At 38.4% G+C, this 16885-nt stretch overlaps 1 protein-coding gene across 3 annotated transcripts; it reads right to left on the bottom strand.

Moving 5' to 3' along the window:
* Window positions 1-12089, bottom strand: LOC103045831 (alpha/beta hydrolase domain-containing protein 17A). 3 transcript variants are annotated; one of them, XM_022665538.2, is made up of 5 exons: window positions 11863-12089; window positions 9834-10233; window positions 8102-8296; window positions 5878-6057; window positions 1-4804 (listed from the first exon to the last, which is right to left on the bottom strand). In XM_022665538.2, exons 2-5 carry the CDS (start codon window positions 10196-10198, stop codon window positions 4579-4581), a joined length of 966 nt encoding a protein of 321 aa, XP_022521259.2. In that variant the 5' UTR covers window positions 10199-10233; window positions 11863-12089; the 3' UTR covers window positions 1-4578. The 3 variants fall into 3 exon arrangements, with proteins under 3 accessions (XP_022521259.2, XP_022521261.2, XP_022521260.2); XM_022665540.2 differs by having other exon boundaries at window positions 11871-12089; XM_022665539.2 differs by having other exon boundaries at window positions 11902-12089.
* Window positions 12090-16885: the final 4796 nt, after the last annotated feature.

The raw sequence follows: 16885 nt of genomic DNA, 5'->3' as shown, positions 1-16885 counted from the left end.
TTCCATATAATCATTCCTTTATTTATCAGTTACATTACAGCACATACATCCTTCAGCTAAGAAAAGGAAAAGTGAAGATTAAAAAACAAACGTCCAATAAGCTTCTTACATCATACGGGGAGACACATCTGCAAATAGAAAAGAGAACAATACGTCTATCATACTTTAAATCACTCTTCTTTATGCTCTGTGTTCTTTTTTTAAAATTAGATCAGTTCTCACATTATTGCTTCTGAGCTGCAAAACAAATCAAAGGTCATTCAGGAACGTCTCGCACCAAAGAACCTGTTTTCTCTGGGGTTTCGTAACTTGCTATTCTGCTCAAAACCTGGTAGAAACTCGTGGCGAAGGCAAATCCAGTTATCGCTACAGATCAGTACGTTTTAATGAGGATCGCGATGGCGTCGTCAATCGTCGACCGATCTGAAAAAGGCTGTTCTTTATTCTGACCTCTCGCTCCACACCTTCACCTTTCTCCTCCCGCTAAACGAGCTGGTTTTACTTCATTTCATCGTCCTGCCGCCTCTTTAAGAATGGCTCTGATTTAGACAAAAGCTCTTACAACTATAGCAAATATTACTGAACCTCTTAGAAAAATAGATCGTTGGAATATTCGTAGAACACGGTAAAGCATATCGAACATCCAGAGAGTTTGGCGAGAGGTGTTCATATTATAAATAGCGTAATATACAAACCTTCTGCAGTAAGAAATACCAAAAGGAGGAACCGTGATATTTTACAAACTGGCGATGCAGGGTCGCGTGGTGTGATTTGGCATGCGTTCATATTCACAAAACATCCGCAGAGATCTCTCCAAAAACCCACGGACAGAACAAAAGCAGGGGTCAGGAGGAGCCCAGGGGAAAAAACGGCTCAAAAAAAGAGAGAGAGAGAGAGAGAGAGAGAGAGAGAGACGCCATATTTGTTGCTGTCAGAAACAATGGACTCTGAACCGCCCTCTTAAGTGGATGTATTGCTCAACATCCCTGCCAATATAAAGGACACATAGAAGTATGTGGGCAGTGAAAGTTTGTCTTGGTCTTGGTTACTTTTACCAACTAGGAGTGCAGGAAAAAATCGATTTGAGCTCGAACCACGTTTCTAACATTGAACAATTCAGAATTGATTCTCATTAAAATTTTTTTTTTTTTTTTTTTTTTTTGCGGGTGCAGTTACTGTCGCGCGAAGCTTTTAAACTGTACCGCGGAGCTCATCTACTGTCGCGCAGAGGTTTTTAACTGTACTGCGCAGCTCAGCTACTGTCGCGCAGAGGTTTTTAACTGTACCGTGTTGCTTTTTAACCGTACCACGGAGCTTTTTAACTGTACCGCGGATCTCAGCTACTGTCTCGCAGAGCATTTTAACTGTCTCGCTGCGCTCATCTACTGTCCTGCGGAACTCTTTAACTTTTAAAGGACTCCACAGGACAGTAGATGAACTCTGCGAGAGAGTTAAAAAGCTCCGCGAGACAGTTGCTAAGCTCCGCAGTACAGTTAAAAAGCTCCGCGAGACAGTTAAAATACACCTAAAAGACAGGTGAGCTCGGCAGGACAGTAGCTAAGTGTCGCGAGACAGGAGCAACAGGACAGGGAAAGTTTCTGCTCTTACTGCCTCTCCCTGATAGGCTACAGAGAGGCGTGTGGTGTCGTGTTACAGTATTTGTTGTTGTGCCGCTAAAGTAGGCAGGATGAAGAAAAAAAAATCCAACCGATTTAAAAGAATCTGAAAAAAACATAATCGTGACCCAAAGAATCGATTCTGAATCCAATTGTGGGATTCCCAAAGATGCACAGCCCGAATACCAACAATATTAAAGCGCATACAAAACAAATACAAATTTAAAAAAAAAACTATGGGACAGAGGAAAAAAAAAACTAGGGTGCTGTCATTTTGGGTGGAAGTTCATTTGTTTAAATCCTGGATCTCCATCAGCAGCCAGAGTCCGAGAGAGAGAGAGAGAGTACCACAGGTCACCTGCTCTCATCACTCTCAGTGTGATGCTGGTCAGCACAGGCATCTGTTAGCTGATGTATAAGAGCTGGGGATACAGTGCTTTCCTCTGAGCGCTCTGTGTTGATGAATCGATTGGTCGAAGATAAAATAAAAAAAGAGATGCATTTGTCCTGTTGGGTAATTAGAAATAAATTTTAAACATAATAAAAGTTACAAAAGAGAGAGAGAGAGAAAAAAGGAGAGAGAGAGAGAAAAGGAGAGAGAGAGAAGTTGTGTGAGATTAAAAGGTGGTGCATTCAGCATGTAGTGTGTGTATTATTGTGAAACATACTGTATATTGTTCCCGGCTTCTTCTTAGAGGAATTTATCAGGAGGTCACAGTGAGACACAGTCAGAGATAAAAACGAGTGTGTAGAGGAAGATACACTGACATGCCAAAAGTCACGGGACAGCAGTATGTCAATAGATCTTGATGTGTAGAGGAGATGATCCATTTCTGAAGTTGTGTTTCAGGTATTTATGATTCCATCATATCCATCCACAGTGTGACGTGTGTATCAGCATTACCCCCCACAGTGGACAGTGCAGTGGGGGGTGATGATGGTGACCTGCGGCGTCTGGCCAGAACTGTCCGTACATGCACTCAAAGAAACCACATCCACATTCACTGCAGGAGAACCCGCCCACATGTCCCACAAGCCAGTGCAGCGTTCTTTAGCATCAATAGGATGCATGTCTATCTACAGGGGTTGGACAATGAAACTGAAGCACCTGGTTTTAGAGCACAGTAATTGATTGTGGTGACGGACAGTTCTGGTGGAAACAGGAGAGTTGAGGTGCACATTGAATTCTGCGTGATTTGATCAGCCGTGGTTTTATGTTTTTTGGATACAATCCGGGTTAGCACCCGAACATCCCTTTCAGACAGCTTCCTCTTACAGCGTCCACAGTTAATCCTGTTGGATGTGGTTGGTTCTTCTTGGTAGTATGCTGAGCTGACATTACCCTGGATACCGTGGCTCTTGATGCATCACAAAGACTTGCTGTCTTGGTCACAGATGCTCCAGCAAGACGTGCAACAACAATTTGTCCTCTTTTGAACTCTGGTATGTCCCCCATAATGTTGTGTGCATTGTAATATTTGGAGCAGAACTGTGCTCTTACCCTGCTAATTGAACCTTCACACTTCTCGCTTGTACTAGTACAATGTGCAATTAATGATAAAGATTGGCCACCAGGCTGCTCCAATTTAGCCATAAAGCCTAAAATCCGACACTAAAATGACAACAGGTGTTTCAGTTTCATTGTCCAACCCCTGTGGATGGCCTACAGTCTTCTGAAAACACTGAAGTTGAGGAGGAAAAAAAACACAAAAAGTCTTCACACAGACAAAACACTGAAATAATAACTCAAAAGAGAGGGATTAATGGAAAATAGAAATATAAAACAATAATAATAAATTGATTTAAACTCTACAAATCAGATTTTATCTGTGATTTAATCAATATATATTTGAAATGGTAATTCGACCCTTATTTTTATTAGTAGTATTTTAAGTATTTTGAGATAACTGCTCAGCTGCATTGGAAAGACAGGCGCCGAATCAACAGACCTGCCTATAAGGACGTTGAGCAAGTTGCACTGTAATTTTTACAGCAATCAAAGGCTTTAGTTTTACCATTTTTCAGGAGAGAAAATATATCTTTCTCAATCTCTTAAAATCTAAAGAAATTGGGTCAGATTTTTTTATTTGAGAGCACTAAAAGGCAAGTTTATACTTCATCCTGTGTAAACGCCATTCGCTGTTGTGAGCATTTATACTTGGTGTTTCTGGATCACTTTGCAATTAAAGGCGGACCAATCAATCAATCAATCAATCAATCACAGTTGCTGTGATGTGCAGTTACATTTCTGGGGAGGTGTGTGTGTCAGGTGGTATAGAGGCTACATAAGCTAATCGTAAAGAGCACGTCACCTATGGTGTGTAGATTTAACACATAAGCATAAATTGGCTTTTACGCTCTGCTGAGTGCTGTTCATGTGGGCACAATATAAATGATGGAAATGGACAAGAAACAAGCGAAAAGGTACAGGTACAGGTACACCCAACGCAAAAAAAAAAAAATTAAATAAAACAACACAACCAGACCCAATCTGTCCAGCAGAGAGAGTTAGTTTAGACGCAGGAAGAAAAGGGAAGGAAAGGGAAGAGAGGAGAGGAAGGAGGAAGCAGGGAGGAGAAAGGTGATAAAGGTCATAAAGGTCATACTAGTCCTGAGGGTCAATCAATTTCTTTACTGACCCAAGAACAAATCAACAATTATCATTAGAACCTTTGAAGAACCCATGAAGAACCTATAAATGCAGTCTTCTGGCAACAAGAGCCTCAATCAGAACCGTGGAGGTCTCTAAAGGTTCTGTCCGTCTCCAGGTTCTGTGGTTTGGGTTCTGAGATTAAGTGTTAAACTGTTGATCCCCGTCTCTCCGTCCTCGCTCGTCTCTCTCCGCGGGGTGAATGTAATTAAAGGCAGTCCTCTGATTATCACGGACTGAGGGTCGTAATTTCGCTCTGACCTCGTGGATCACAGAAGAAGTGTCCTGGGTCCCGCGGGGGGTCTCGGGCGCTCAGGTGTACTGGGCCGCCACCTCCTGGCTGATGAAGCGGCGCAGGCGCTCCAGGTACTGGCTGTAGAGCTCGATGTCGTTGTGGCCGGCTCCCTCCACCCACAGCGGCTCCACGGCTTTGGGGCAGCGCTCGAACAGAGCCAGGCCGTGAGAGAAATCGATCACCTCGTCCTCCGTGCCGTGGATGATCAGCACCGGAGACGTGATCTTCGAGACTTTCTCAATGCTGAGAGAGAGAGAGAGAGAGAGAAAATAAAAAAACAAACACACAGTGTATTTTAAACAGGGCTGATAACAACCTGTTAAAGTCTCCATATTACCTGCGCGCATTCATTTTATTTTTAATCATAATTTGGGGCACATTTCCTCTTTTCAAGCTGTTGAGTGTGGAATATGGAGCTAAAAATCTTAGTTCAATCCCAGTTCATCTGATTTACAATTATTTTAAGTGATTGGCACAAATACTAAATCTGAGTGTTTCTAACACTGTTTCGTTGGCATTAATATTAGGGGTACGAATCGCGTTGTAACATTGAGCGATTCAGAATGGATTCTCATTTTCAAAAATTTTTTTCTTTTTGCGGGTGCAGCTTCTGAGCAGTAAAAGCCCGAACCGAGCGCGAGCCTGAACCCGAGACTGAAACCTGAGACTGAACGAGAGACTGAACGAGAGACTGAACGCGAGACCAAGCCCGAGACTGAACGCCAGCCCGAACCCGAGACCGAGCCCGAGACCGTACGCGAGACCGAGCCCGTACGCGAGATCGAGACTGTACGCGAGACAGAGCCCGAGACCGTACGCGAGACAGAGCCCGAGACTGTACGCGAGACCGAGCCCGAGACTGTACGCGAGACCGAGCCCGTACGCGAGATCGAGACTGTACGCGAGACCGAGCCCGAGACTGTACGCGAGACCGAGCCCGTACGCGAGATCGAGACTGTACGCGAGACAGAGCCCGAGACTGTACGCGAGACCGAGCCCGTACGCGAGATCGAGACTGTACGCGAGACCGAGGCTGTACGCGAAAGCGAGCCCGAGACTGTACGCGAGACCGAGCCCGAGACTGAACCCGAACGCGAGCCTGAAACCTGAGACTGAGCCCGAGATTATACGCGAGACTGAACCCCGAGACTGAACCCAAGCCTGAACGCGAGACTGAACCCGAACCAGAGCCTGAAACCTGAGACTGAACACGAGCCTGAACGCGAGACTGAACGCAAGCTTTGTAAAATATTTAGCCAGAGAAAAGCACACGGATTACACAGACAGAAGAAAAGATGATTAATCAGGACACTAACTTGGGAAAGGCGTCGAAGAAGTAGGTCTTCTTGGTATCGGGGAAGGCCACCCTCATGCCCGAGGTGAGCGGGGAGTGCAGGACCACAGCAGCGCACTCGTACCGCGACGCCAGGTCCACCGTGGGCACCGTGCCAATGCTCTGCCCGTACAGGATTATGTTTTCGGGGCTGATGCCGTATCTGAGGATTAATTACAGGAAAAGATTCAAGAGCATTAATATATTAAAACACACAGAACCCAGATCACTCAGGATCTGCTGCAGTTATCTGATCTCTACACTCACAGTACAGTTCATCTCAAGCCTTTAACTACCAATGAAAGCAGGATTATTTATTATTATAAACAGGGTATCTGCAGGTATGAGAAAACTATATTCAAGACTATATGAAATTAAATTACCACTTACAGACTAAATTAAGACCATTTTCAAAATAATAATATAGCAAAAAACTCTACAGTAGTCTACAGCAGCATAAAACTGGGGTTATATAAGGGTCATACCTACAGTTTTCCCATGCATACAATAGCATCTCCACTATCTAAAAGAAAAGTAATAAACATAGGTGAAAAGAGCGCCTCCTAGAGTCAATAATCAATAATGCTGTTGATCCTGATTAGTTCAGTCTGTGGATAAATCAGCAAACTAACTTTCATATCAAAACTGAAATCTGTAAAATGCAAATGACTGAAAATAAAAAACTAAATTGTGTTTATTGTCTGTGGCATTTTTATATGGAGGACGACAAATCACGTGTGTATAATTATGTAGATAAATAAATCAATTCAGTCATACATTTTGTTATGAAAAAGTACACCAGCATATCAGGAATCCATATTCATATTTCCTGCATTTCCTGTATCGGCATTTCCGCATGTATTTATTTATTAATATATTTATTGAATAACGAATTTCTACATATATTTATTTACATATTTCTGCACTTATTTGTTTTTTTATCCATTTGTTTATTACAACATTTCTACATTGATTTATTTATTTATTGAATGCCGTATTTCTACATTTATTTATTTATATATATATATTTATTGAATGCCGTATTTCCACATGTATTTATTTACTTATTGAATGCCGCATTTCTACATTTATTTATTTATATATTTCCACATGTATTTATTTATTAATATATTTATTGAATGTTGTATTTCTACATGTATTTATTTATATATTTCTACATTTATTTATTTATATATATATATTTATTGAATGCCGTATTTCTACATGTATTTATTTATTTATTTATTTATTTACTGAATGGCGTATTTCTACATTTATTTATTTATATATTCCCACATTTATTTATTTATTAATATATTTATTGAATGTCGTATTTCTACATGTATTTATTTATATATTTCTGCATTTATTTATTTATTAATACATATATTGAACGCCATTTTTCTGCATTTATTTATTTATTTTTTTCCACATTTATTTATCTATATATATATTTATTGAATGCCGTATTTCTACATTTTTATTTATATTTTTCTGCATTTATTTATTTATTACTACATTTATTGAATGCCGTATTTCTGCATATATTTATTTATATATTTGTTGAATGTCGTATTTTTACATGTATTTATTTATATCTCTCTGCACTTATTTGTTTTTTTAATCATTTGTTTCTTTCAACATTTCTACATTTATTTCCACATGTATTTATTTATTTATTTATTTACTGAATGCCGTATTTCTACATGTATTTATTTATATATTTCTGCATTTATTTATTTATTAATACATATATTGAACGCCATTTTTCTGCATTTATTTATTTCTTTATATTTTTCCACATTTATTTATTTATTAATATATTTATTGAATGTCGTATTTCTACATATATTTATTTATATATTTCTGCACTCTTTTTTTTCATTTATTTATTACAACATTTCTACATTTATTTCCACATGTTTTTTTTTATTTATTTATTTATTTATTTTTGTTTACTGCACTTGTATGTTAATTAGGTAGGCGGTCCTATTCTCGCTCTAAGGAAGGATTTGTCAACCAGTGAATCAAACAGAAGCAGCCGTTTTCTAACTGCTCTAAAGTTAATAAAGTTATTTATTAACTTACTGATTTATCTATACATTTATTTCTGTATGCATGTATTTTTATTAAGATAAGTGAAATAAAGTTTTATGATCTGCAGGTATAATAAACAGGTGAAGGTGAGCTGTGCTGTATGGATGTACCTCGTGCGCAGAGCGTGCCAGGCTGCGTCTATATCTGCGTACAGGTTCTTCTCTGAGGGTTTTCCTGTGCTGGCTCCGTACCCAGAGTAATCGTAGGAGAAGATGTTGCAGTTGATGCGCGTCCCCAACCCGATGTAGAAGCTGCTCATCTGACCCAGATCTACAGCGTTACCGTGAGAGAACAGCACAGTGAACCTGCAGGAACACATCATCACATACACAGTCAGACAACTCAACACAGCGCACGTACTTAATCATCATTATTCTACAGATTTATTTACTTCTCACTCAGACTGTAGTTATAACAGGGTTCATACACTTTTTAATCAACACATTTCCATGATTTCTTCATGATTTTTTCAATTTCTTTTTTTTTATAATTTTATTTCTAATCTTTTCATTTAGTCCCCAATTTACACAGCCAATTACCTAGGATTCCCCCTATCACTAGTGATGCCCCAACACACCAGGAGGGTGAAGACTAACACATGCTTCCTCTGATACATGTGAAGCCAGACACCACTTCTTTTCAAGCTGCTGCTGATGCAGCATTACCGAGCAGCATCACAGAGCTAACACTCGGAGGAAAGCGCAGCGACTCTGTTCTTATACATCAGCTCACAGACGCCCTGTGGTGTGGTGGTCGGTGGTACGGGAGCCCACAGGGGAGCGTCGGTGGTGGAAATTAAAACTCAGAGAAAATCGTTTTTCATAAAAACACATAATTAACTGTAAATTAATTTGACATTTTATGCCTTTCTTGATAATACAGATAAACATGACCACAAAAGTAAATTTAGAACACTTTATAAAAGAGTGTTTCTTAAAGACACTGGTTGGAATGTGAAAATTGAAGAAGGATACTGTGCCTACATTATTTACCTGGACAAATAGTTCAGTGAAGCCTGCAAGGAGGACTACAGGGAATTTTTCTACAGTCACCAAGATATTAGTAACTAACTAGCTAGCAAACTAGCTAACAAGCGAGTTTTCCATTCAGCAGACAAAGGCAATTATCTAACCTCGCTAACTTACCAGGATTAACTGTGGACACTGTAAGAGGAAGCTGTCTGAAAGGGATGCTCAAAGGGGTGCTAACCCGGATTGTATCCAAAAAACATAAAACCACAGCTGGCCAAATTGCTGGTCTAAAACCAGGTGTTTCCGTTTCATTGTCCAACCCCTGTATATGAGAGGTTTATAAATTCACAGCTGACCTCAGTTCATTAGACTCTTCAAAGCTGTACTTTTCACATTTCGTTTTTTCCAAGTATTTGATTGAAGAATAAAAAAAAAAAGAGGTGGAAGGCTAGTTGTACCAGCTGTGTCACACCTGTAGAACCTAAACTGCTTTAAAGTAAACCTGAAAAACTCCTGCCCAGTTATGGATACGGATGCAACCACGGCTGAAAAGAAGGTGCCAACATCCGCAAACATTTGACCCAAAAACATAGTTTGTTTGCAGTAAATGCACTGAACTTTAGTTTATGGTAGATTTTTTTTCTTACATGACTTGATGACACGATTTAAATTCTTGCTACATTATTTATTTAGTTACACTATAATTAATTCTACAAAATTAGGGTCTTTGTAATTTACAATTTCTATACAAAGGTATAAAACTGCTTAAGATTGGGAGAGTTTTTGTGATTGCTGGAAATCACTACAAAATCCCCCTGATAATCCTGCAGATGTGCGTCTCGGACTCAGGGAACAGAAAGCCGGTAAGTACCTGGCTGATGGAGCACAGCGGATGTACATGCATCCCACTTTGTTCCCTCGACTGGAGCGGGCGAGGAAGACCTCGGTTCCGTCCAGCTCCCGCTGGGAATACTGGAATTCCGCTCGCTCCGACAGGAGAAGCTTCCACCTGCCCTCTGCCCCCCTGTCTCCGAAAGCTCCTCCCCCTCCTCCGCCCAGCCGGGACCGCAGCCCCGGGGCTCCCAGGCTGGAGGTGACGGCGGGGGCGGAGTCCAGGTCCGGCAGGAGGCTGTAGGTGGGCTCCGGGGGCAGGAAGGCCAGCTTCGCCGCGATCCGGCTTGGACACGGGGGGCAGCAGAACAGGCCGCACAACTCGCTGACGGACAGACCGTTCATCTTCTACTGCTGCTCTGGAGAAAAGCTGGAAGAGACTAAGAGAAAAAAAAAACGGACTTTAATTTCAACAAAACCCACAATAACTGTATTAACCAGAACATATCCGGAGTAACACATATATATATACGGGTACATAATGCAGCTACAAAACAGCTGCTTTACTAAACTTTTAATGGAAGTCAATGTAAAAAGAGTTTATTTCAGATTACATCACAGTGTGGGACAGTTAGTGTGTTCAAATTATGTAGTATAATAAAATAAATCGACAAAAAAGGAGATATTTGTTTTTCATTGGTCAATATGAGCTCCAAATAAAATGTCTGTTTGGTAAAGAAATAGTAATGACAACAATCAATCCATAATTGCTGGTATTCACTTATTTAGAAGTGTTTTATCCTCTTCAATTGCACAGATGCCGTGAAGTATCATAGAAAATTGTCTTGCGACAATTTGTATCACAGAATCACACTATCGTGATGTCATCGTTATTGTGATTAATGTATTTCGAGGTGCCCTGTGATAACCACCCCTAATGACTACAAAACACAATATTTCTGTCCTCAAATGCTGCTGCTGCCTGGTCTATCTGTCTATCTTTTACTTAGTATACCAGTGATGACTTTCTTCTTTAGGACTTTCCAAATGATTGTTCGGGTTATGGCCAATATTTGTGTAACGGTTATGATTATTTCTTATCTTTGTGAGGTTTGTCACTCACCTGACAGTCACATGTTCCAATACTTTGCCTCACAGAATAAACAGAGAGAACATTTTTTTTTTTTTTTTACTAATAATGAAGTAATTATAGACACTTGTAAAGGGAAGTTATAAAAGTAATAAGGTAATTATAGATAAATGTACTGAGAGTTAATATAAGAAGTAATTATAAATAACTATAATAGGGATTTATATATTACAAATATTTTGCACGAAAGGCTGCCAGCTGGTTGTTTCACAGTAACTGAATATTTGCACCTCACAAATAACACTATGTATAAAAAACTAACTGAATTGGAGGAGAAAAGTGAAAATACGAAAACGAAATAAAACTTAACTACAATATTTCTTTTTATAAATTATTATAACCTTAAGAATTACTAGTAAATATTTCAGAACTGATTTCTGAAACGGTTTTATATAGAAAGTTTAACTGGTAAAAATCAAAAGGAGTCAAAAATGGTTCCACTGTTGTGATTTTACCACAGATAACAGCTGAGTAACTCTGAGTAACTAGTTAAACCAGCTATTTTGTTAGTTTTAACTAAAAAAAACGCTTAATTTAGAGAGTTTTTAGGAATTTAGGAATTAGCCTTAGCTAACTACCTCTAGCTAAATTAGTTTATTTAGCTAAATACATTAACAGACCGCTGAGCTCATCTGAGGTGCTAGCTTAGCCTAATTTAGCCAGCTAGCTTAGCCTGCTCGCTCCGCCGCACTCGGCTTGTTTTTTGTCTGTTAATAAATTAATGATTAAATTAATGATTAAATTAATAAACCTGCAGTTTCTACAGGAGTTTAATCACACACAGAACACGGTTATAACCCGGTTAATCCGGCTGAACACACGCAGAGCGGTGGGTTAGCTCTGCCGATACCGGAGCGGAGGAGCTAAACCCGCTAGCACAACAAACCCGCCCCGCCCGCTGTACCACGGTAATACCTACCCCCGTACCCCGGTACTCCCGGTACTCCCCCGCGCTCACCCGGCACTCTGCGCAGACCGCGGGCTCCTACACCTGACAGCGCGCTGATCCCTGAACCCGGAACTCCCGCTGATCCCCCACAACCATCCTGATCCTCCGGAGAGAGACAGCAGACAGCAGACAGCGGGCAGCGGGACTCAGGACTCGGCCAGCGGCGGCTCTGCTGAGAGCGGATACTGCGAGTGTGAAGCCGCCCGCTGACGAACTGCAGATTTACACAATAAAAGTCCCTTTACACACAAAATAAAAGCCCTACATTAAACCATCATAACTAGATAACCAGCATCGAATAAGTTTATTTAATTTAGAAATTCAGTTTAAAAAGTGAAACTAACAATAATGAGAGCACTGATTTAAAACATTTATTTGCAGAAAATGAGAAATGGCTGAAAAAAAAAGATGCAGACCTTTCAGACCTCAAATAATGCAAAGAAATAAAGAAAGAATGAAGAATAAAGAAAGAATGAAGAACTCCAAAATTAAAAATGAAGAAATGGGTTAAGAGTAATAAATAGTCTTCAAAAATGATTGAAAACAGTTGGCTACTGTAATTTTTTGTTGTTTATTTCAGCATATATATCATTTACACTTTACTTGAAGTAACCGAACACTTTTATTCTGTAACGGCACTTTTGTATCATGTTTTATTCATGCTTTTTTCTTATTTTATTTTTATTTCCAATTCTTTGTTGTTCTTTTACATGTTTTTAATTTTACTTCTCTTTGTTTTAATCATGTTTGAATCATTTATGTTGTATTCTTATTTACGTTATATTTATTCTGTTAATTGTTTAAAAATCCACACACTGGTCAGAGTATATGATTTGAACAGTACTGTACTGTTTCTCTTCACACAGAATAAGTGTGAACATGCAGAGTCTAGCCCAGGCCGAGCCCACAGCCTGCAGCTTTTCCTGATAACTCTGATTCACTAATGACGGGATGTTGATTTTACAGCACAGAACAGACGCAGGGCGTTCCAGATTTAATGATAATCAATTACAGTAACTACTCACACACTAATCCCTGATATATCCTGTTTTAGGATTTAAAAATGTGCTTATAGGTGGCATAAAATGTCCAGGACTGATCTGATGTGTGAGTTTAAGTTCTGAATTAAAAGTTAATAAATTATGAATTATTCACTGTATCAGAAGGGAATTTAAAATAAATACATTTTGAATGGCACAAAAGAAATGAATGTACAGTTCTGGATCCAAACAGGTTTTTGGGCTTTCTTGTGCGTCTGCTTTAGAAGAGGCCTGCTTCTAGGACAGTGCCATGCAGACAGAGTTGATGCAATGTGTGGTGTATGGTTTGAGCACTGCAGGCTGATCCTACACTTCTTCAACCTCTGCAGCAATACTGGCAGCACTCATATTCTTTTTTTTCTGTTTTGTCTATTTTTCTATCTGTTTTTAAAGCAGAATTCTGAATATAACTGGGAAGGCCAGTTCTGAGAGGAACTCGTCCTATTAAACCACTGTATGACCCTGACTATCATGCTTTAGCTGAGTTTTAGTGTGTTAGCGGTCTTCTGTGCCCATCACAGAAGCCATTTCTCATTCATTTTACAATATTTTATTTTTATCTTTACTCTCCTGAACTGGCTTCCCCACCAGAACAGATAGCCATTAGTTCACTGCATACATCCTTACTTTTAAATTAGTTAAACTAGTTATCAAAGCTTGTAAAGCAGATTTTATACAATTTTATTAGATGTTTCCTGGTAAATATCTCCTGAATTAGGTGTTAGGTTAATCATGACATTCACTGATAACGGAACGTTTGTGGGCATGCTCCAGATGAAATAAAGTCCACATGTTATCAATCATACACCTGCAGAGGCTGGTCAAAGGGTGCAGGCGATAGTTCAAACATTTCATCGAGAGAACAGGTGTGTATGAACATGTGATATCATGTATACAAAATTGTATCTTGTTTAAAATAATAATATAATATAATTTAAAAAAATACTGTTGTATATTCTGGAATGTAACATGTCCTGTCTGTCTGTTCTGTGTTTTAGTAATCAGAGTCATCAGAATAAACAGTCCGTCAAAATGACAAGTCATGTGATTGTCTTTCAGTTTACTGTATAAGGATTTTACAAAATAAAAGTTTTGTCTGAGTGAGATATTGTTTTTTAATTCTGCACTTTTTCTTATGAATCATAAATACGTTTTATCAGTACAAATCAGTACAAAGAGCCTGACTACAAAAAATTCAACAGAATTCACTTTTATGATTTTACCGTTTATACAGTAATTTATTGACAGATCATAACATTATGACCACCTGCTTGTTTCTACATCCATTATCGACTTTTCAGCTCCACCGATCGTATAGGAGCACTTTAGTTATTCATCAATTCAGGGGATATTTACCAGGGAAAAATGTATAATAGAAATGTATAAAATCTGCTTTACAGACTCTCTGATAACTAAATGGTTTAACTGAACCGAATGTAAATTCACTGAATATTCCCAGTGAACTATTTTCCCAGTGAAAGAAAAACTGTAATATCTAAACCACTGCAACAACAGTGCACCCAATTAACCATTTTCCCTCCCCGGTGTCATGTGACTCGTTAGTGTTACAAGACCTCAGGTGTGAACGGGGAGCAGGGCTGTTAAATTTTCAGCAGCTTTAGGTCCATAATAGGGGAAGCACCTCCATAGCGCCATCTACAGTCTGTTACCCATATCACATATCAGAGTTTCACCTCTTACAGTGTTTCTTAGTCACTTTGATGCATTTCTCTAATCAGAATTGAATTTTTCAAAACCAGTTGTTCAATCTGCACATCATCTAGCCATTTGAGTCAAATATTTACAGAAATGTTAGGGGAATGTGTTTTTGTTCATTACATTTTCCAGCATTTAACTGTTTAAAAGTTATTTCAGTTCACTTAAGTTTAATGTGTTTAGTTATATAATCTCTATCTTTCAATACTGTTTAAATTAAGCTCAAATATACATATATATGATGATTTATGATTAAAACTGCTTCCCAGTGAGAGACAAACCAGGTATACAGGTAAAACTATGCTGTCACTTCATCTAATAACACAGTAATTAAAGTTATCCGTAACTGTTTAATATGTTTTTAAGATGTTGTTTTCCTTTCTAGAGCGTATACTGGTGAAATATAACTATAGATACTGTAAAACAGGTCCAGAAATAAACACTGTATAAAATTAGTATATTAAACTGAGGTAAAGTGCAGCTGAAGCTAAATCACAGCCTTTAGCCTCACCTAGTGGAGGACAAGTATCATTACAACCACCCACTGCTACCCTGTATTTAGATTATTAATCAGATTATTAATCAGAGTGTTAATAAGATTATTGATAAGATTATTAATCAGTCTACAATAGAAAGTATAATACTGCCTCTCTCGTTATATCAGTGTTTAATAGAAATAAACAGTTATTGATTATGTATGCTCTACATTCACAGTGTTACCATGGCCCCAATTTAAATACATTTATTTATTTGTTTATTTGTTTGTGTGTTTATTGAAAGCAAAGCGCAGTACACAACATCCAATGGATATGTAATTATATACATATATTAAACATTTAGACCAACGAGACAATTATGTGATAAGTATAGTTTTTCTTTTAATTTGTGTTTTTTATGCCAAACAAAATAAGTAAATAATAAAATTATATTTATTATGTATTTAATTTAGTAGTGAAGCGTTAAAACAAGTTTGAACATGTACTTTATATGAAAAATTAGTGAATTATTCTAATTGAACCATTACCTGTTAGAGTTATGGAACAACATTGCACTAAATATTGATAGAATGATTAGCAAAGGAGTTAGTAATGAAATATTCACACTGCTTGTTAGGATTTCTTTTTGTTGTTTTATGCATCTTTTGGATAATTAAACATGCACCGGGTCAAACTGACCCGCGAACACAATTGCTGTTCCTGACAAATGAACATAACAGAAGAGTAAAAGCTCTACAGGAACACATGCAGAATTATTTAGTCAACAAAAAGTGTTAAACAAAACAGAATATGTTTAATCTTAAAGGAAGGAGTTCCTGGAGGTGCTGAACAATAGCTGCTGCTTTTCCTTCATGCTGTGAAGCTCCACCTCAGTTTATCAGGTTTAGATCGAGGGATTCATGTGGAGGACTAATAATGTATTATTATTATTAGTAGTTGTAGTAGTAGTAATATTAATCTAAAATGTAGAAAATACATTAAATAAATAAAAGCACCGAATGAAAAGATGTGTCTAAACTTTAGACTAGTACTGTCAAAATTAATGTAAATATGTATTTATTACATATCAGATTCAGTGTTTAATATAAATATAAAAAGACTCTAAAAAGACTTTTAATAGATTAAAGTCTGACACACTTGCAGGCGACACAAACTTTTTTGCCCAATCGCGTGTGAGAAAGAGAGGAAGAGGGATAGAAAGGTGCTCCCCTCATGTGCATATTCATGAAGCGCATGCAAAATAAAGAGGCTACAAAAAGTCTGGGTGTCAGCCAATCAGTTTTTAGAGAGGGCGGGCAGTGATGTATTCAGGAGCATCATGGCTCCCAGCAAAACTCATTTCACCTCTGACAACTCTAAAGTAAATCCATGTCTGGTAAAAGTAAAAACAGTGAAAGTCTTGCCCACGGTACAGTAATAGTGATTTTGAGTTTGTATTCCTGTGTGTAATGTAGTGAGGTAACTGTGTTTAAAGTTTGGCTAAAAGTGAGTTTTAGAAAAGCTAAATGAGTTTAATGCGGAGAATTTACCACCACAAAAATTGGCTATTTGAGTTAGTAATCCCCAAACTGTGATGAGAGTATCAGTTTTTGGTGTCTTAAAAAATTTAAGTGTGTTGTTGGCTAAGCCCCGCCCCCTGTCACAGGAAGCGTTCCTCTAACCTTCCGTGAAGCTGAAGGCGGAGTTTAAATTGAGTTTAAAACTGCATTTCCCAGAATGCGCTGCGGTGAAGTTTATTGA

This window comes from Astyanax mexicanus, chromosome 4 (assembly GCF_023375975.1).
Source record: "Astyanax mexicanus isolate ESR-SI-001 chromosome 4, AstMex3_surface, whole genome shotgun sequence".
Taxonomy (NCBI): domain Eukaryota; kingdom Metazoa; phylum Chordata; class Actinopteri; order Characiformes; family Acestrorhamphidae; genus Astyanax; species Astyanax mexicanus.
This window is presented reverse-complemented; position numbering and strand designations above follow the sequence as displayed.

Excerpts from the sequence above, each read along its gene's own strand:
- LOC103045831 (XM_022665538.2), bottom strand. The coding sequence starts at position 10,198 with ATGAACGGTCTGTCCGTCAGCGAGTTGTGCGGCCTGTTCTGCTGCCCC. Across the intron at positions 8,297-9,833 it reads CGCTGTGCTCCATCAGCCAG|GTTCACTGTGCTGTTCTCTC; the intron begins GTACTTACCGGC and ends GTGTTCCTGCAG. Across the intron at positions 4,805-5,877 it reads TTCTTCGACGCCTTTCCCAA|CATTGAGAAAGTCTCGAAGA; the intron begins GTTAGTGTCCTG and ends TCTCTCTCTCAG.